Source organism: Petromyzon marinus, chromosome 3, assembly GCF_048934315.1.
Source record: "Petromyzon marinus isolate PM22_M1 ecotype Great Lakes invasive population chromosome 3, UKy_Petmar_22M1.pri1.0, whole genome shotgun sequence".
NCBI lineage: Eukaryota > Metazoa > Chordata > Hyperoartia > Petromyzontiformes > Petromyzontidae > Petromyzon > Petromyzon marinus.
Window position 1 is genome coordinate 12874049 of NC_133669.1, and position 20998 is coordinate 12895046.

At 45.8% G+C, this 20998-nt stretch overlaps 1 protein-coding gene and 1 long non-coding RNA gene across 2 annotated transcripts in view; one reads left to right on the forward strand and one right to left on the reverse strand.

The window, feature by feature from the left end:
- Window positions 1–16453, forward strand: part of LOC116954091 (uncharacterized) — a 126232-nt gene extending 109779 nt beyond the window's left edge. The window contains exon 2 of the long non-coding RNA XR_004404686.2: window positions 14217–16453. This is a non-coding gene — a long non-coding RNA (uncharacterized LOC116954091). The remainder of the gene's footprint in view (window positions 1–14216) is intronic.
- LOC103091769 (transcription factor Sox-9-B) lies at window positions 15027–20917 on the reverse strand. Its single transcript, XM_032974511.2, has 3 exons — window positions 20050–20917; window positions 18507–18745; window positions 15027–17706 (listed from the first exon to the last, which is right to left on the reverse strand). The coding sequence occupies exons 1-3, from the start codon at window positions 20550–20552 to the stop codon at window positions 16829–16831; spliced, it is 1620 nt and encodes a 539-aa protein (XP_032830402.2). The 5' UTR covers window positions 20553–20917; the 3' UTR covers window positions 15027–16828.
- Window positions 20918–20998: the final 81 nt, after the last annotated feature.

Consider the following 20998-nt stretch of genomic DNA (forward strand, 5'->3'; position numbering starts at 1 on the left):
AGATTCACCGAGTAACAATCAAAAACTGTCGATCAAATCCTCTCATCGATGAGTGTATGGGAAATATATATTTAATGTAGAGCACCGTTTGCGTGCTGTGAATGGTAAAGATAGATGGTACTGTGGTTTATAGCATTTGATATGTCTCAAATTCCAGGTGCAGTTTGATTTATCCAGTCACATTTCAGCGGGTCGCTGAAATGTGACTGTCCACATTTGCCTCAGAACCATAGATGGGGGATAAGCACCACTTCTCATTTTATAATATAGAAACTTTCACTTGGCTTAACTTTTGAATGTTAATGAGCACAATCTTACAGTTACATAAAACAACAGGCCATTGTAAATCGGTGTTGTAAAAAGGAAGAACGGGATTCCCTCCTCCCACGATTCAACGAAACGTCACAACTCATTGTTTTTTTTCGGTAAAGTCACGTATGTAGAAATACCATAAAATTATATTAAAATAAATCAATCACGACGTTTCGACCGCAACACAAGCGATCTTCATCAGGCGTTAAAAACAAATAGCGAGGGAGCATATAGGGTGACATCAACGCAACACATAGAGAGCGTTAAACTGCACGGAGGTAAATACAACAAGAAGATGAGAGACGACAATTCAACAAACCTAAGAAAAAAATACGTGATGCAAAACCAGTCAGGCCAACGACACAGTTAGACACTTGCCTGGCGGATCACGAATTTCAGAAGAGTGCTCAATTTCGTGTTCATCCTCTGGGTTGAACATACCAGCATAGACAGAGTGAACAAATACGAGGTACAAGGCAGCAGAAATACATATACAGGGACACCAAGAGGTAAGAAGAGGAAAGACGGACAGAAAAGCAAGAAAAGGGGCCGGAGGGATGAACAGACAGACAGACGAAAGCTTTGATTCTTTATTGAAACGTCACAATTGAAGGTTGTGATTTGGATTTGGCTCAAGCGATAATTTTCAAACGATTTCTAACTAAGTTTGAAAGCGTTAGAACACAACATATCAGTCCAACTGTCTTTCTGTAACAGGGTAGACATGATAACTGTTGTAAAGATGATCTGATAAGGAGGCATCGGTATAAATATATTTGCTGTTGTTAATTGGGACTTGCCCCATCGAAAACTGTCCAATTTGACAAAAAGATTCACAAATCAGACTAAAAGACAGTTCCGCACCTCCCCCTCTCCTCCTGCTGATATAATTACCACGTCACATCATCTCGTTGTACAGCTGGAAAAGGAAAATTGTTATTACTACTTAAATACTTCTGAGGAAAAAGCTTTATGGAATCCATGCATATACAGGACGTGATTTTTCTTCCCTGATTATTTCGCATTTCGGTGAACTGAGTGCCCCGTAGTAGCTGCACAGGTCATGGTAATTCATATTCTTAGCTCTTTCGGTAAAGTCACGTTGAAGGGAAACAATAAAATAATAAAATATATACAACAATACAATTCTCACGACGTTTCGACCATAACACAAACGGTCATCATCACGACGTTGGTTTTCACACCTGGTAACCCCATTGCATGCAACGGTATACGAATAAAAAACACACTGATTATGTACACATGTGGTTCAATGGATGTTATCTTGAGCTTAATAATCGACGTTAATTGATGAATCAATGCGATGATACACCAATACATATTCAATATTCATTGTAGAACAAGATGGGGGTGGGGGGTGGGGGGTGGTGGAGGAAATATGCCAGCGGAGTAATCCTGCATACATTCAAAAGAGAATTTTATAAAATGTCTAAGCACAGTTTTTTTCCTTTATTCTTTTTTTCTCTTTTGCAAAATGACCATTGATATTCAAGTAATAGAATCAAAGCGTGCCCTTGCAGGAAGCTGTTTCATGTTGTGCTCCCTTCATGCCCCCTCTTCTTTTCATGTACGATGAATGAATTTCAGTCAGTGGTTTGTTTCATTAAAAGTTCGCAAAAAAAACCATTTTGTGAAGCCCCCGGGCTCAAACTGACATTTTATTTTATTTTCCAAGCCGCAAATCCAAATCCTCATTTAAAAAAAGAGACAATTATTTCATGATTTGCCTCAAAACGCATTAGGAGAAGTCTACAGCCAATCAGAACTGGAGGGACACCACAGTGAAGCCCGAGACCTAGAGTGAATCGAGCCTTGATACTGCCCGAAACCTAGAGTGAATCGAGCCTTGATACTGCCCGAAACCTAGAGTGAATCGAGCCTTGATACTGCCCGAGACCTAGAGTGAATCGAGCCTTGATACTGCCCGAGACCTAGAGTGAATCGAGCCTTGATACTGCCCGAAACCTAGAGTGAATCGAGCCTTGATACTGCCCGAGACCTAGAGTGAATCGAGCCTTGATACTGCCCGAAACCTAGAGTGAATCGAGCCTTGATACTGCCCGAGACCTAGAGTGAATCGAGCCTTGATACTGCCAAGGCAATCAGCAGTGGCATATCCACGATCGAGCCTGTGGTGGAATGTGCCACTGAACTCGTTTTTTACAAAGCAGAAAATGTCCCCTGGTCTGCTTGTCAGGTCAATGGAAACTGGAGATGGTCTCTGTGTGTGCGGCTTGGAATCCCACCTTGGCAAATTATGTGAAAGCCATTGACATTTGAAAATAAGAAACTATGTTTTTTATATATGTGTGTGTACAGATCAGGGAGAGACAGCCATCCAGATGTCAACAGTTTGTGAATAAAGTCAGTTATCCTTCTTGATTAATATTCCTGCCTCGTGCAACTCTCTGCCTTCTACATTTGCGTGCTCGGTTAAATTACACTGCCAGCTGATGAGTGGTGCAGCAGTAACAGCGTGGTCACATCATCTTCATCCACTGCTGGATGATCCATCCACTGCTGGATGAAAGCCTCATAACAGACACCATCTCTCGTGGATGAAAGCCTCATAACAGACACCATCTCTCGTGGTCGAGTGATGCCACAATCCACCTCAATCTGCTCTAATCGCTCCACCCCCATGATGGTCATCTTCTCAGACATGTTAACTCCGTTTGCTGCCATTCTATCAGCAATCTCTTCCATCGACCACCATCATCAATTATCACGATGTGTCCTGTCCAAGTCCACTTACTTTCTGTAAGTCAATGTGATGTACACATGCTGCCATATAGAATATTCACTTTCACAAAAAGTGGTACTCAATTATTTGACCCTGGAGGGATGGAGGGTTGAGTCGACTCCAAACCAACACCTGAACTTGTAAATTCCCATTCCAAGCCGCACACTCACTACCACAATGCCAACCGACCAATTACTGTACTGTGCCACTGTAAGGGTAAAGCCATCTTTGCCTTTGAGCAGCCAAATTACAGGTGCATGCCACCGCACCCACCTACACCTGCGATGTTGATTGTTATCATGCACCTGGGAAGGAATTCACGCCCATTGCAAAATTTCATATCACATTCCACTCATAATGAGCCACACATTCTTCAAAAGTCTCATTGTCACAGACGTTCTGAAATTGTTTATTGTAAAAGAAAGAACAAAAATCTCCTTCCATCGTATGTTTGCTTTTCTTTTTAGAAACGTGTCCTTTGGTGTCTTCTCAATTGCCAGAAAAAAACCACTCTGGGTAGGTTACACTTCGATTGACATGTTAACACGGGTGCTGTGAAAGGTCGCAAGGGGTGCTACTTTCACGATAGACTATCGTAAACCACTGCGAGCATCAACTCATGGGGTGAAAGGTCAAACTGGACAGGTTTTTTAAAAAGTTTAAAATATAGTTTTTGTGAGGCCATTGTGGGCGGTTGTGTCATTTAGACTGTCCTGATATGCCATGGCAGCTATGAATGTGAACAAGTGAACACATCGAGTTACGTCGCTTGAAGGAGCCAGTCCATCCTTTGAAATATGAACGCTTAATATGAACAATGTAAAGTGTTAATCATGTATAGAAAAAAATAACACGATACACTGAAATTATCCGTACTGCTGGATGAAGGCTTCTCCATGCTGTGCAGCTCAGAGGGTAAATTTGACCATACTTCACCATGCTGGTTCGTGCCGGTGGGTGAAGGTGGGGAGCATAGACGTTGTCGCAGTGTGTAATTTTTGCGGCACTGCCCTCTGCTGAAAACGCAGCCCTACGGCAGCCTACAACACCTGTTTCATGCATGGTGGTCACCCATCTAAACAGGCTCAACACCTGCTTAGCTTCTGAGATCTGACAATGTCAAGTGCACATGTCGAACAAAAATGATGAACAACATACAATGTCAACATTGTATGTTTCGAGTTTAATTTTTATATTGGTTAAAATAACTGGATAAACAAGTGTAGGATTTCATCTGAACCTGCAATACATAAGGCAGATGCTCTGAGCATATGCACATCATTTCTAAACAAAACAATACCCAACGTGTGTAATAAAGAGTTGAAATGTGACCCACATTGTAATTATTTTCTTGCAGTTTGTTCAGAATTCTAAATCAAGACAAAATGCATGGTTATGCATCTTCAAAGTTAAATGAGCTTGACCAATAACTGTAACCCCTTTTGTCAATATTGTATTCATAAATTCGTACTACACAACAGTACAGTACACACATTCATGTTATCTATTAAATGCCGGGAAATTATAATGGTGCAGATTATGTTACATTGATAAATCATGTTAGACTGGTTTACAGTCATGTATATTACTGTATGTGAGATGTGTAAACTTGTAAAAGGGCACTCCTTAATGTAGATTTTTTTAACTGTTCAAATAAATGACATGCGGAGTGGATGCGCTTATAGATGCAATCTTTTGATGGATTCCTTTAATGACTTAAAATCTTAAATCTGGCCGAGCACAGACACACCTACAACATTATGCCGTAGCTTTGCTTCTGTGGTCATATAATGTACCATTAAATTGTACACTGTGTTAACATAGCTGGCCTGGGGGTCTGGATGTCAAGACTGAAAAGATAATTACATACGGGCGAGAGACAAGCAGCTCAAAACATTTTGGGAGCCGTACCGAATATAAAATGTGGTAAATAACAACTAAACATTTTAAATATTCACAGCTAAAATTTTTGTAAAGCACTGAAATTTCAAGTGCAAAATAATAACGCACAATAAAAAAACCCAAATATAATGTGTATCGACTATATATTATATGACTAGAGTCACTAGACCAAAACAATAGGAATGAACTTGAATTATCAGCCTCATTTAGAATTCAAAGATTCACGAGCATTGTCAGCACAGACTCAGCAGTGGGTGGTCTATGCACGGTAAGTGGGACAGGATGTTAAAATAACGTGGAAAATATATAGCATTGTAATATACTTATCAACATAATTTCACATCTAACAGTCAAAGTGTGCACAAATCTTTTAAGGGAACTGCTTCATAAAATGTACGTCTTAGCCTACTTAAATATTTACCATTGTGTTATCGTCATCAAGGTCACAGGAATAGAAAGCTCTACATGTATCTGCCTGCCAGCTCATCTGGTTAACAGGCTTTTTTTCCTCTCTCTCTTTTACTTTTTTTTTCCTCCAAGAGAGCTGCATGAATATCTTAACTCGGCCTTCCTCACGAGGCACACACACACGTTAGCCTGATGAATGAACACATGTACACGTGCACCAAATGTAACCATGCCAGAGCGTCGGCCTGCGATGAATTGACCCAAAAAGCCCGTGCTGCTATCCACGTTTTTTTTTGGTGGATGCGACTTTGATTGATGACTGCATTGTCACCCAGGGAAGCCACGGCCCTTTTGGACTGGCTAAAGCCGAGACCCAGGCCTTGAGAACTCGGGCTTCTCGGTCTCCCCAGCGACCGATTTGCGAGAAATCCCTGGTAAGAAGTTAATAGGATTAGTGATGCTTTGGCTTGGTGCTGGCTGCAGGGGGCCCGGTAGCAAAATGCAAGCATGCGAGTTTAGAGTGTGCAAGTCCGTCATTACCCCCAGCATAGAGGCACACCAGGTCATAAAGTAGGCCGCTTAGACTCTTAAAGCATTTTGTGCAAACAAGAAGGCAAATGTAAAGTGTTTCGTTTTATTTGGTATCATTCCTGGACGCTTGGCAAATGACCATGGAGATAAATGCCAATAAATGCCGATTGTGAGAATCGCTGATTTCAACAATGCCGTGATAAATGTAACACGTTGTGTTACAATAGCATATTTAAAACAATGCCATTATCATTTTCATCAGGGTAATCAGTTTTGACTTTGCTCTTTCTGAGACAGTCTCGGCCTCGTGGGGTCACAACCCCAATGTAACTGTATACATCTGTACTAAGAAACCATAAATCGACTGCAGACTTTATATTGTTTGCAAGAAACGTGATCCTTAAAAAAAAAAACTTATTTTACCAAGCTCATCGTAACTTTTGCAATACTGTCGAGTTTTTTTTTCCCAAGCAAATAAGCCCAGCATATAAATAAACAGTCATTCTAAAATATCTCATCATATCATCGAATGTGAACTGCAGCAGAAGAAACGTTCTCTGCCCGTTCAAACCGAGCGATTATAAAAGACAGCGCGGCTCGAAACAGATGGGATGGCTTGGAGATAGCGAAATCTCTTCTGGCACCACGAGGTTAGGGCAGACCGCCTCAGGAATTAGAAACCCCAACCTGTGCCTCCGAGCTGTTTGCTGGGGCCGTCAATATGGAGTGCGCTGCCATTCAGACGTGACGCCCTGGGCAGCGCTTCCTGGCTAAACAACAGTCGTTGGCAGAAAGCTTGACACCGACTAACAGCGCCATCTCAGCGGCTGCCATTTACGCCCGCGTGGCTCTGACCCGATAGCAACGTTCAAACGCACGGCTGCGGAGGGGAAGGGCGAAGGTCGTATGGGGGTCAACTTGCTGTCATGAACACAAAGCCCCACGGGGCCGTCGTACTGTGGTCTTCACACATCGGGAACTCGTTGATGAAAAGCGAGTGTGCGACAGATGAGAGCTGTGCATAATATAGATGTTGGGATGTATTTGACAAAGTGCGAATATGTATCTCAATGTTGGGAACGTAAAAAAAAATAGGGCAAATGTCGAATGATAGTTTTATGGTCTCACTCATAACGATTATCTGGTGTTCTGCAATATGTGCAATCTAAATTAGTTAAATAAATGTCAGCTTCGCCAGGATGGGACCAATTAGATTATATGCCAATTGCTTTTCTGATTTGAGAAAATCCTGACAGGTCTTGTATTATAGGCTTTTGGGTCTGTGCTAAAAAAAATTAACGTAGAAAAACTTTTGAACATCATTAAAGTGTTGGACATGAAATGACATGAAATGTCCAACACTTATTAAAGCAATAACCATGTAATTATCTATATTGAGATTGGTGTTTTGGTGCCATGGTTTATGTGTATGTTGAACTTGTTTCGCACTATAGGTAGCCAACCAACAAACTAAACACAAAAGACGACAAACTAAACACCAAAAGCGGTTCTAAAGAAATTAGTTTTCAAACTAGATTTAACAGTGGATAGGTCCATTGACTTCCTAATATCGGAAGGAAGAGCGTTCCAGAGGGCCACAATGCAGTGACCGTCTTTGTTGGATGGCTAGCCGAAAGTCTCTGCGAGGATGACCGGAGTTCACGCGATGGTTTATGCTCGTTGACAAGATCATCAAGGTATTGAATTTCATTTGTGGCAAGCACTTTATGTGTAATGAGTGCGACTTAATAATGCATTTGTGCGCCAAGTTTTCCTCCGGGTTCCATCCTATGTCTAGAGCATTCTTTATGAAGGAGGGTGTCCAGGCCATCACAGAGATCCCACCAGCATCACTGAATAAGCCATCATGATTGTGGACGTGTTCCACATGCTGTAAGTGAATGTGATGCCCATTTCTCACGAAGCAAATTCTTTCAGCCCTGTCTGGCCTAATCGTCACCCTATGTGAGAATAATTGGGCAGTGGCAAAGCATGTCTGCCACAAGCTTGTGGTGAGCATGGGATGAAGTGTCTGGGCTGGGCTCCAAGATTTGGTGTCAATTCTTTGTCCTTTTGACAAGAGCGAGTCTCATAGACATGAAATATTATCTGAAATATAATCGGCCTATTGTAATTAATATATACAGTATGTATAGCATATTTTGTTTCAACAACTCTTTAAAAGGTTACAATAAGTAAAATATTTTTGAAGTGATGTCAAAAATAACTCATATTTGCTCTATCACATGTGCCTATGTGTAGACACGTTTGTAAACTCCACGATGACTTAAAATGTAATTCTACTATACGAAACGCAGCATACTGAACGCCTGATAGTGCATCCATTTATTATTTTTGAGCCAGGTTGGATTTGAAATGATGCAAGTATAAAAATGCATTGGCATGAAAGCGTTCTGTATAATTCAAGCATGCGTGCACTAATTTAAAGTTTGCGCCGGACCACGCGAGTGCGCCTGATCAGCCCCAGGCGAGAATGTTGCTCGTCTCGTTGGCCTGCGTCGGACACGCTGCTTCCCCGTGGCAGTCAGTCGACGGGCTCACGACGTAACGAGACATCAGTCGGAACGCGAGATCCAGGGAGAAGTCACGTTTCTCACATTCGTCTCACTGACACGGTAGAGCACACATGGGGCTGGCGATAAAGAGTGTGTTGGCTTTCTGTTCAGATAGAAAAAAAAGCGAAAGTTGTGTATTTGTTATTGCCATGCAAACTCTTAAATTACAGCTCCTATGTCGATTCACTGCTGGATGAAGGCCTCCCCACACCAATAAGTAATGGGGGTTGTTTTACCATACGTCACCATGCTGGCCAGTACGGGTTGGTGAAGAGGGATCATCGTGTTAAAAGCACAGTGTGCTAACTGTTGTACCCCTGCTCCAATCTATACTAAGCATTGAGGGTAGGTAAAACAGACCCATCTGGGACGTGAGTGGAATTATCCGCATTCTGACTTTATGTGAATGATAAAAAAAAATAAACTGCATAAACCTGCAAAATCTCACAAATGCATCAGGGCCTGGGGATTTTACAATTAGGCTACCGAAATGAAAACAAGTGTTTGATTAAAATTAAGTAGTGTGCAATTATCGTGACTTGAGCACGTACTGCAGTGCATTCATCAACTTTATTTTCTTTATAGAAAACTCACTGTGGACATCATGGTAGCCTGGCCATCAATAGACCTCCAGCAGAGGTTTGTTGAAGGGGACAGTTTTTTTACGTTTTGGTTGGCAAACGACAAGCTTGTCGTTAATAGCAACCTTAAAAACACATTAAGGAAAAAATTATCCAATGGCTACTCACAGTAGCATTGTCTGGCAGTTTCTTTAGCACCGATGCTTGTTTTCATAGGTGAAGTCCAAGCATTAGTTAAACGTTGAAAAGTACGAAAGGCAATACTTTGACATATGTGCATATACAAGCCAAATTGAAAATTATTAGTCATGTAACGCATTCTGTTTTCAACTTTAGGCTCTGCCTACAGTTGAATATTACAATAAGATCAGGGGCTCTCTAAAAAAAACACACACACAAGTCTACTATGGTGACAAATGTGCAGTTGGTTTGGAATAACTGAAGGCTGCCATGGATGTGTTGTACTCGAGTTTGGATGTCGAGCCATTTGCAAATCGACTCTGGTGGCTGTCCGCTAATATTTATACTCGACGTTATTACCAAAGCCCGATGCCTGCTGCAAAAGCATGGAGGACCTAGATAACGGCTCAAACAACGTACACCGCAAAGAGAGCTTGTTGTGTGTGTCTGCGTCTGCGTCGTAGCCTCAATCTCAAGTTTTTCTAATCACAAGTAACAGTGGCGTACCATGATCGGCATGGACCCTGATGCAAGGAAATAAATTGGGCCCCATGTCCAATATTCACTCCGCCAACCCCCCTCCCCTTTCTGAAGCCCGGCGCCTGAGCCTCTCTGACCCGTGGGCCCTTGTACTTAGACAACTGGCCTGTAACATTTTGATTTAAAGCTTTCGTGACTGCAGGGATTCATATTCTTGTTTCTTTCGGTAAAGTCCACGTAGAAGGGAAACAATAAAAATAATAAAAATATAAAATAATAAAATTCTCACGACGTTTCGACTGCAACACAAGCAATCATCATCAGGTGTGAAAAACACAAGAAAATTTGAAAAAAGTGGCGGTTATTTTAACATTAGCACCACGGATGCTAACGTTAAAAATACCACCACTTTTTTCAAATTTACTCGTGTGGTTTTCACACCTGATGATGATTGCTTGTGTTACAGTCGAAACGTCGTGAGAATTTTATTGTTTTATATTTTTTATTATTTTATTGTTTCCCTTCTACGTGACTTTACCGAAAGAAACAAGACTATGGCCTGTAACAGTTGAAATAATGGCACTGGCCATTCTTACATCTTGCCTTGTAACTACATTAAAATAAAGTAGCCTTTTGCCCATCCAAGGGCGGGTGTATATTGCAGTAAATCTGTAACATTGAATAGAAAAATTGTTCAGCTCATGATTATTAATGAGGGGAGGGGTGCGGCATGTGGAGTGCGCGACCTTCTTGTACGTCAGTGTAAATTTCCACGCGGGCATGAATATTAATGAAGGGGGGGGGGGGGGCTCTTTTGCAGTGACGTCACGTACGGATGTAGCACTGTGCTGCTTAGATAATTTTTTACCGTCACTTTCTGTGAAGAAACGTCATTTGAAGCGACTTTGCGTAATTAATTATTTAATTCAGCTCGACCTTCCTCTGCGTTGGTGTAAAAATCCACCCACTCATGAATATTAATGAGGGGGGTGGGCCTCATGTAGTGTGACGCAATTTTTTGCACCTGATGACGATTGCTCGTGTTGTGATCGAAACGTCGTGATATTTTTATTATTTTTTTCTATCTACGTGGCTTTACCGAAAGATCCAAAGAATATAATAGTAATTGCTTAACGTCGCAAGGTCCACCCAATAATGGTTTACTTCTCAAAAGGGAAATAATACAAAGGGCATTTCACCTAGCTAAATTGTGAATATTAAGCATCCACTGATGGATGAAGGCCTTCCCACACCATGTTGATCATGGGGTTTAGTTGACCGTACTTAACCACGCTAATCATTGCGGGTTGATGATGGGGAGACGGGGGGGGGAGATGACCGGTTAAGATAAAATTCGCCACTGTTAGCCCTTGCTGGGAATCAAATTGAGGTCGCCGGGTTAAGGGTGCAATGTTCGAGCTACTCCACTGCCATCGTGTAATGAACTAAACACTGTGCCACCGCTCTAACCCGATCTCGCTGAATAGAGGGCAATTAAATGGGATTAATCGGTATCAATAAATATGTCCGCGTATACGTGCATGATGTATGTGTGTATGGTCACTAACAGCACTTGCCCCAACAGTCTGTTAAGGCTATATGGGGGGGGATTTGTATGGTCAACTCGGCCTCAAATGCTGTGGCGTTTAAACATCGCGACTAAGGAGACAAAGGAGGCCAAGCGTGGTGCCGGCCACCCATCCCCTCGTATGCGGTGCTGGCCTTTATAGGTGCTTGCTAACAGCACTTGCCCTAACAGTCTGTTAAAGGCTATACGGGGCATCTTTGTGTGTACCAAATGCTGTGCAGAAGCTATCTCGCCTGTCTAATCATACAAAACTCCAGGTCTTCTCGGTCACAGTTATGCTCTTCCATTCTCTCTATGTTTGCAAAACCAGAACACCCCTGAATTAACATCTGCACCGGTTTAAACAATCAGGCTGGCCTACCTATGATCCATCCTGGGTTTAACCAGGCTGGATTGTGTGAGGAGCTCGCAGATCCTTGAAAGATCTGGACACAGTCCTATCAGTGAGCTCTTCCGGCAGGCGAGGCTGCGTTGGCAGGGTCATGTATCCCACATGTCCAAGCAGCTTCTGTTTGACCGGATAGAGGAGGTACGGGCTACCGAAGAGAAGTGATGAAGTGGTACAGGAGGATATGGAGCTGAGTGGACTTGCCAATGACCGGTACCAGCGGTGGCAGGATTTGCCTCTGTGGACGAGGCTTGTAGAGGAGGCTGCTACTGGGCAGTTGGAGGCAGTCGCCCTCCAACAACAGTGGAGGGTAGAGGAGCTACGCTCACAACAGTGTGCGAAGCGCTGGGCGGATAGAACGCAGCACGTTGGCGCCGTAGGGAGGCACAGGTGGTGCATCGGCAAGTCATCTCGGTCAACCCATGGCACCAGGGGTCGAGCCCCATGGCGAGTCGTTGACACTCCACGTGGCTTCAAAGTGCACCTCGCCTGGCTGCGGCTGTTGATGTCCGTGTGTCCGTGGAGGGGTAGCGGAGCGGCAAGCGCGCTGCGCCGCGGCAACATAGCAGTGACGAATGTTTTAAACGGCCCCGGGTCTCCCCTAGGTCGACTCAGCCTCGGACGAATGCCTGTCGCGACATGTAAATAGCAGCACTGGGGAGACAAAGGCGGCCGGGCGTGGTTGCTGGCCACCCACCCCCCATCGTGTGCCGTGCCGGCCGGCATAGGTGCTCGCTAACAACGCTCGCCACCAACAGTCTTGTCAAGGCTGCACGGGGGATATTTGTCCCTGTAAGTGTGCGTGTCTCTGTGTTCGTGCGTGCGTGTGCGGTGTGTTCGTGTGTGTGTGTGATTCACCCCATGCGCGAATGTGCGTGCGGGTAACCCAATGCAGGCTTCATGCTGCCGAATCCACTCCGGGTGGTCCAGAGCAGCCACGCAGATCTTTTGGGGAGCACGGAGTATCGCTGCGGCATATTTAATTACGACGCATTGTTCAATTTTAGAAGCGCGCTCGCTGGTAATGGTAAATTAAGATTGAGGGTTCCTTACTCGAGAGCGTGAACTTTAGCAACGCAGCTTTGTGTTTACTGCGCCTTTTGCACATCAGCGTTTGTGAATCTTGTCCAGCAGTGCTGTTTTTTGTGAGCACCCCTGAAATGCATCAGACATTGATATACTGTATGTGCACTTAAATTTAATAGAAGGGCCAAAGTACAGAGAATTTTACCTTGGGGTCAACGCTGATTCCGAGGAGTGAATGGACTGTTGCGCTGCAGGATCTTGAAAGGTGGTGGCGACTTGGGGAGACCTTCATCCAGCGGTGGATTCTTCTATCGTACGGCTGATGTAGACGCAGAGCAACCGCGTCAGGAGTGGCGGAGTGTATCGCTGTGAGGTCTCCTTCGTATTTGTGGATCGGGCATTGCATCGTTCTGTGTAGTGTGGTATGTTCTGGATGACCACAGTCGCACACTGGAGAGTTTTATTTATCTATTTTCAATTTGCGCATCAGGTATCCGCATCTGCCATGGTTTGTGTGAATGCGGTTTAGGGTCGACCGTGGGCGTCGTGGAAGGTCAAACCCAGGGATCTTCTGCATTGGGTCTTTCACAAGGTGTTTGTGAGTTCTTTTGAACTCCATTCCAGCAGTGGATTGACCACGGTTGATGATTATGCAAATCTAACTCCATTATACATGGTGTCAGGTTTACAGCCATGAGTTATGTATTGTCGTAGCTTGTAGTTTATGTAACTTGACATTACAACGTGACTCACTAAATTATTTTTGTTATTAACCGTTCTTTAAGATGAAGGTATCTCACTTGGTATGCACATTGACTCATTTTGTAATTGTGGATGCTCTTTTCGCATCACACTTTGTTTCTAAATTAATAAAAGCATGCTCTAATGCTACGAATGAAATACAATTCTAAGCTCCCCCTGCATGTTGGAGGTATTAATGTGTGAACTTGTTCTTTATGGCTAAGATATGTCAAAGGAAAGTATCGTTCGGTATCTGCTCTAACGATTTTCCAAACCCCCTTCTTCCAGAACTAACAGTGTGCTGTACTTATTTAAACAAACCAAAACCTTAAACTGGAAATTCGCTGGCGCTGCTATCAATTCATGCCCAGTGTCAGCGCAGGCGTGCTGGGTTTACGAAACAACTTTAACACATTCGATCAAATATATGATTCCTATGATGTCCTATCCCCAATTCCAGGGATTGATGAGGAGCGGCCACATTCTAACCTTGTCTTCCCACAGATCGATGCCACCGCACGCACACGCTCATGCCACATTCAACCTGCTGTGTTTACCGTATTAGTCACTTTGTAACCCGATGCCGTAATGTACTTGTGCGCGGCCCACGGGAAGTGCGATTCTTTGTTAAATGACGGGCGGGCGATCTGTTTTGTCCTGAGCTCCGGGACTTGGCGTAGTCTCAACCCCCACGATTTGTATTCTAAAGTCGGGCACACTCTCTGTTTTTGCTCCGCAGCCCCTGTTGGAAGATGAGGAGGAAGAGGAGGGGAATGAGGATGGGAGACAAGCCCTGGCGCGTCTTAACTCCACATCGGCTACAATCCCCCCCTCCCTCTCCCACACTGCTCCACGAGGCGGAAAGAAAAGGGAATAAAGTCTAATTAAAATTTACAGCTTGTGCTACCTACACACTCGACCACGGAATCCTCATTAGAAGCGAGGCACGTACCCGGCAGAATTGAATGCGGCCCGAAACAATTGCAGATGGCACGGGGAACATTTGTTGGAGAGGCCCCGGAGAAAAAAGGGACGTGAAAATTGTAATTGTGCACGTCATTTGCCCCGCGCATTGCTCAATAATTCGGGAAATTAAAGCAGCCATAGGAATGGAGCCCTCGTGAAATCGAGTGGGATTCGTCTGGTCTGATGTAGTTGGCAAGAGGGTAGTCGGGAATGAATAATTAGGGCTGACAGCTTTTAGCGCTTGCCGTTTCTCTAACTCATTTTGGCGAATGTTTAGTTACGGATTTTTTGTGTGTGTGGAAACTGAAATCATAAGAAAAAAAAAGGCCGTCTGGGGAGAATTGGGAAATCGTGACTAAATGTAGGCTGCGTGCAACGACGATGATGCACTTTAAGATTTTTAAAATGAGGTTGCTATGTCCCTGCGTGAAACGTGGTGCGTGTGGTATGCGCGCGAGGCATTTCCAAGTTATACATTTTGTGTACAAGACGCATTGTGACCTGTAATGTTTTATCTGCTGTGACATTCTCGTGTGTACACACACATACCAGAGGGGGGGCGGGGGCACTCACAAAACATTCCTTTTTTTAAATGAAGTTATTTATTGAGTACGAATTGCCCCATACATTTGCCGACAAAACACAGCTCTATCCATTACATAGAAAGTGTTTAAATGAAAGAAACTAAAGCAAAATAGCAAGACAAATGCCTCAAATATTGCAATAATTTAGAAACATGAACAATAACCATACGATTTTGTACAAATCAAAAACATTTAGGACTCATTTAACTAAATAATTTTTTTACAAACATATGCTGCTTGAATATGGAGAAAGGAAATACTTCATGGAACATTTAGGTGACAATTGTCATGGTTGGTAAAATGGTCCCATAAAAAAAACCACACACACAAACGCCCGACACCAAATCTAAGACTATGAAATATGTAGGCACATATTGGCTCTAACTATTCTGTACAAAATATGATACACTGTAGAAAAATTCTATAGCTGTTAGTACTGGAAAAGGATCCTAAATTATTGCTAAGTCAATAGCAAATATCACAAAAAACGATCCTAGACATTATTAAATATATATGATCCATACTTGTAGATTGCTTCTTTAGAAAGTTCGCACTTGTATGGCAACTAAATTTATGTAATTTTATTACACAAGGATTTTAAAACGTTGGCATCATTTTAGTAATAAGCTCCTCGCCCTCATACACATGCATTGCATCTGTAGAACATGCAAAGGAGTTGAGATTTTGGAGGGAAAAATAGGTTGACGAGTTCCTTTGTAAGAAAAAAGAAAATGCACTAAAAGGCACATCTATTGTTGGCTTCTTAGAGAGTCTGTACAATAAACACATCTTTATTTACTCAACATTGCGTTCACTTAGGTAAGGAAGACATGTCTCCTCACAGAGGACTTCTTCAGGTATAAGTCATTGGATGTCAATCAAATTCGTGTCTTTTGTTTTTGCTAAATAATAACAGTAAAGGCTTTGCCAAATAAAATATGCATGAACAGTTCGCAAAACTCATTCCGCACTCTAATAAGGCATCGGCTAAAGCTGAATAGATACCGTAAAAGTGAATCTGCTAATGGGTTTTGTGTCACTCTTAGTTTTACCGTAAACGCCTTTTTTATAATTCTGCACGCGTCCACGTTCACCTTGCATGTCCGCAAGGTAGGCTAACGTTAGTTAATTACAAAAATATGTCTTTGTTGACGCCTCGAATTTCTTCCCGACGATTAAGGTCACCCACTGCGAACAAACAAACATCGCGTTGCGAATGTAGACCTGCAGTGCATTTACTCAACGGTGCAAGTGAAGCGGACTATGTATTCGGCGTGTTCTGAAACGGCAAAAAAAATGTATTCTGTACTTTATGCATCGTTATTGTTGTTGTTATTTTGATAAAAGCGTACACTACCATGTTGACGTCACCAATGTGTCTACGAAAGCGCGTAACGGTCTTCATTAAAATATACTCTGGAAGGAAGCGCACGTTTTGCTCCCTTAAGCTTTGCCTTCGGCGTCAATGCCCAATTCAGGTGGACCTGCGCACCTGCAAGCAAACGACTCTATCCACACTTAAAACAAATTCACGATTATCCGCAACCTAGCCCCCACCCCCTCCCCCATAACTTTACTTGGGTTTCTATATTTTTTAAAAAAAAAGTGACCGGGTAGTGGAGGGCAAAGGCTACGGAGGCTTCAGGTCACTAATTTCATTATAGTTTTTTTATTATTATTATTATTAAGGATTGTAGTTTAGAACAATAAGAAAAACCACACAATCACCCCGCCACTTGGACGAGCTGGCACAGAGTTGCATTAATATGGCATCATTATTAATTATTATTATTATTATTATTCACGGCCTCGTTAGCTGGGTGTACACGGGCTGCTCCCAGGACGGGGGGCTGTGCGGCTGGGGGATGGAGGGCACCCCCGTGGCGTCCGCGATGGGAGTGTAAGACGGCCGCTGCGAGGGGCCCATGTATGAGAAGCCGGAGTACAGGCCGGCTGTCTGCCCCGCAGAGTGCCCGCTGTAGTAAGCCGCGGCTGCCGCAGAGCTCTGATGGTGGTGGTGGTGGTGATGGTGGTCCGCGTAGCTGTACTGGGACCTGCTTATAGCCGGCACTACAGCTGCCCCGTAGTGCTGGATGCTAAAGGGGCTGTAGCCTCCCAGCTGCTGCTGCTGCACTTGCTGCTGTGCCTGCTGTGCCTGCTGAGGCTGCTGCTGCTGCTGCTGTTGTTGTTGAGGCGAATGCTGCTGCTGCTGCTGTTGCGGCTGCTGTTGTTGCTGCTGTTGATCGCTGTAGTGGCTGGGACTCAGCTGCTCAGTCTTGACATGCGCTCTCTGCTCGGGACTGCTAATGGCAGGTGGTGGTGGTGGTGGTGATGACAACGTGTGTTGCTGCTGTTGCTGCTGCTGCTGTTGCTGCTGCTGCTTGGACAGCCAGGCGTGTCCATTGATGCTGTAGCCTGTGCCTCCGTAAGAGGCCGCCACGCTCTGGCCGTGGCCGGGGTGACCGTTGGGTGGCAGGTACTGGTCGAATTCGTTGACGTCGAACGATTCCATGTTGGAGATGACCTCCCGACTGAGCTCCCGTATGTCCACGTTGCTGAAATCGATTTGCTGGCGGCCGCCTTCCTGCAGAGGGCGCCCCTCGCGCTTTATATCCAGCTTGTTGGACTGCACGTCCGTCTTGGGGGTCGTGGGAGGCGTGGGTGGGCCCTGGGACTGCCCTGTGAAGGGCACCGCCACCGTACCCAGGGAGAGACACAATTACATTCGATGCCATTTTTGTGGTTCAAACACACGCACGCAAAAGGATCCCCCGGTATAGCGTTTAAAAGACTGTTGGGACAAGTGCTGTTCGCAAGCGCATTTGAAGGCCGAGGGGGGGTGGGTGTGGTGGCCGACACCATGCCCGGCCGCCTTTGTCTCCCGAGCGGTGATGTTTTACACACCGCACCAGGTAATTATTTGAGGCGGAGTCGACCTCGGGGAGGCCCTAAGTGGCCGGTTCAGATAATCGTCACTGGTGTTGGCCGTGAGCGGGGATAGAATTCGGCTCACCGGTTTCGTAGCGGAGCGCGCTCACCACTACACTATCACTCCCCACGAAAACACACAAACACATACACGTACGTAGTACGCACATAAACAAAGATCCCCCGTATCGCCTTAACAGACTGTTTGGGGCAAGTGCTATTATCGAGCACCAATTAACACCGGGAATGTGCAGAAGGGTGGGGCAGTGGTGGGGGGGGGGGGGGGTGGTGCAAAACCACCCACGCACGGCCGCCTTTGTCACCCACAAATGTTCACCACATCGCGGCGTGTACCGCTCATCTAAGGCTGCGTCGACAGGCGAGAGCGCCCAACACGCGCGCCGCCGTCGCGACCACCTCCGCGCGTGCAACGCACTGAACCGAGCACTCGCGCGTTCGCAGTAGCGCACGCGCGAGTGCTGCAATGAGATCGACTCGTTAACGGTGTGCGCAGGGGGGTCACTCGGTCGCTTCGCTTCGCTCGCTCGTACCAGAGTGCTCCCCGGGAGAGTGCACGTCCGCGCTGGGTGAGTCCGCTTGAAGCGCCTTGTAAATGGCGTTGGTGGTGATGTGCGTCTGCTCGCCCGACGAGTCGGACTCGCTCTGGCCGTTCTTGCCCGACTTTCTCCGCCTCGGCTGGTACTTGTAGTCGGGGTGGTCCTTCTTGTGCTGAACCCGCAGGCGCTCCGCCTCCTCCACGAACGGACGCTTCTCGTTCTCGCTCAGCAGGCTGCGGTGAGACACGACGGGGGAGTGGGTTTGTGCGCGACACAGAGAGAGCGGTCAACTCGGCGCTTGCACTTTTGGTCGTGGCAAAGGTAAAAATCCGAACACCGGCAGAGTTGTGAAGCGTCCGGCAAGGTGCGCAAAGAAGGTACAACTGGATTTTGGCACTCGGGGAAGAAATATATTTATAAAGATCATAATAGTAATAATAGTCTGCAAATGGTAAATATAGACGGTTGCAATTGCTGTGCAGATATTTAGACTAAGAAGACAATTGCTTCGAGGTGATGAAGCCTTCATTGAGTTGTGTTAAAATCCATCCGTGCGGTTTTGAGTGGTATACATCTGTATATGTTGTGGTGGGCTTTCTCTGGGTGCTCCCGATTCCACCCTCGACTCCCCCCCCACAAATACACACGAAGCCAAACGATTATTTCTGAAATTGGCCAAAAATCCAGATGCTGGACTCTCATGGGATTGAATATTCTTAATACTCGACAAAGCTCTCCTGGATAAACACGTTGCATTATTATTACAACGATTATCATCGGGTCAACGGGACACAAAAGATAGCTGGATATTTGCTGACACTTGTTTCTAACAAGATCTGATCACAACTATCGAGCAAGTAGAGACAGGGCCCCCCTCATCCCCCCCTCCCCTCCCAACACACACGCCAAGTGCAGCTTGCATCGGAGTTCTTGGTGCCAGGTAGGATTTGCCCCGAGGCTGGAGGCAGACGCACCTGATGGTATCCCAAGCATCTGTGGCGCTCGTCAAGTAATGGTTTACAAGATGTCGTATGCTCAAAGTGAACGCCAAAACAAAACGAACGTCTTGTCGGAGTCTCTCCGTTGAGCATATAGTCGGTGTGGTTTATCCGCAGTAAGAAAGTTTATTAGGATAATTTTCGTGAAATACGAGCGGCGTAACGATAAAAAAATGAGACGGTGGCTGTTAATGTCTATCTGGCGTGCAAGTTGAATCTACAACGTGTTTACTCTAAAAACACGCACGCACGTCACGTCCCACCGACCAGTAATCGACGTAATTAATTGTTGCACGCCGGCACAATAGCAATTGACAACAACAAAAAAGCTGCGCATTGTATGCGTAAGAAGACCCCCAAACGCCCATGCAATGGTGTCGCGCAATGAATAATAATAAACGTTAAAAAATATATCGCAAGTACACTCAAGAAACGGAACACAAACCGAGGCACACAGGCACGCGCAAAGAGCGCCACCAAACAACACGCATCAACTGGCACCCAAGAGGACTGGAGGCGAACTGAACTCGCACACTCACCGCCACAGCTTGCCCAGAGTCTTGCTCAGCTCGGCGTTGTGCAGGTGCGGGTACTGGTCGGCGAGCTTGCGACGCGCCGCCTGCGCCCAGACCATAAACGCGTTCATGGGCCTCTTCACGTGCGGCTTCGACTTGGAGGAGCCGTTCACCCTCACGGGCATGGGCACCAGGGTCCAGTCGTAGCCCTTGAGCACCTGGCTCACGGCCTCGCGGATGCATGCGGGGAACTTGTCGTCCTCGTCCATCTTCTTGCCGGAGCCCGCGTCCCTACCGAGGCCGAATACCACCCCGCCGTCCAGCACCCCTCCCGGGCCGCCGGCGAGCAGGAGACCGCTCGCGCCGGCGCCGTCCTCGCGGTCCGAACAGCGCTTGGAGCCGCAGCTCTGGCTGTCGCTGTCGGAGCCCGCCAGCGAGTCGGCGGGCGAGCCCACGGAACAGTTCTCCGACATGTCTGGGCTGGGCACGTCCGACATGTGCTTGTCGTGCTGCTCGTCTGACATCATTCTTTCGGCGTGCAGCACGCGCGCGCTTTCGAGAGGAGAGCAGAGCCGCAGCGAGCTCGGCGTTCTAAGTCGTCGCTGAGATCTTGCAAACGAAACAAAATCGCCAAATTGAACGGGGGGGGGGGGGGGTGGAGGGCGATATGCAGCGCTTTTGGTCTGTCAGTCGGAGCGCCCGCCGACGGCAGCGCTGCGTCTGCTTGTATCTCAAGAGTTCTTCTGCCTGTATCGGGGGGTCGCGATGCACCAGATGAGAGGGGACCCTACTTACTAATAAAATGGGAATGGTGCGAGCCGCTTGGTTGAGCACCGCAGCTCCCTCCGCTGTGTGCGTGCGTGCTGTCCGCACGGGAGAGAGAAGCGATTTGAAGGCTCGCTGGAGGGAACGTGGGTATAGGTTCGGCCTCCGCTGGACGCATTCCAACAATCGTGCGCCAAATTCCGGCGCT

What these genes read in the sequence shown, in the direction of transcription:
- LOC103091769 (XM_032974511.2), bottom strand. Translation starts at nt 20,552, where the DNA reads ATGATGTCAGACGAGCAGCACGACAAGCACATGTCGGACGTGCCCAGC. An exon ending in ACTCTGGGCAAGCTGTGGCG is followed by an intron (nt 18,746 to 20,049) that starts GTGAGTGTGCGA and finishes GTCTCACCGCAG; the next exon opens with CCTGCTGAGCGAGAACGAGA. An exon ending in CTCTCCCGGGGAGCACTCTG is followed by an intron (nt 17,707 to 18,506) that starts GTACGAGCGAGC and finishes TGCCCTTCACAG; the next exon opens with GGCAGTCCCAGGGCCCACCC.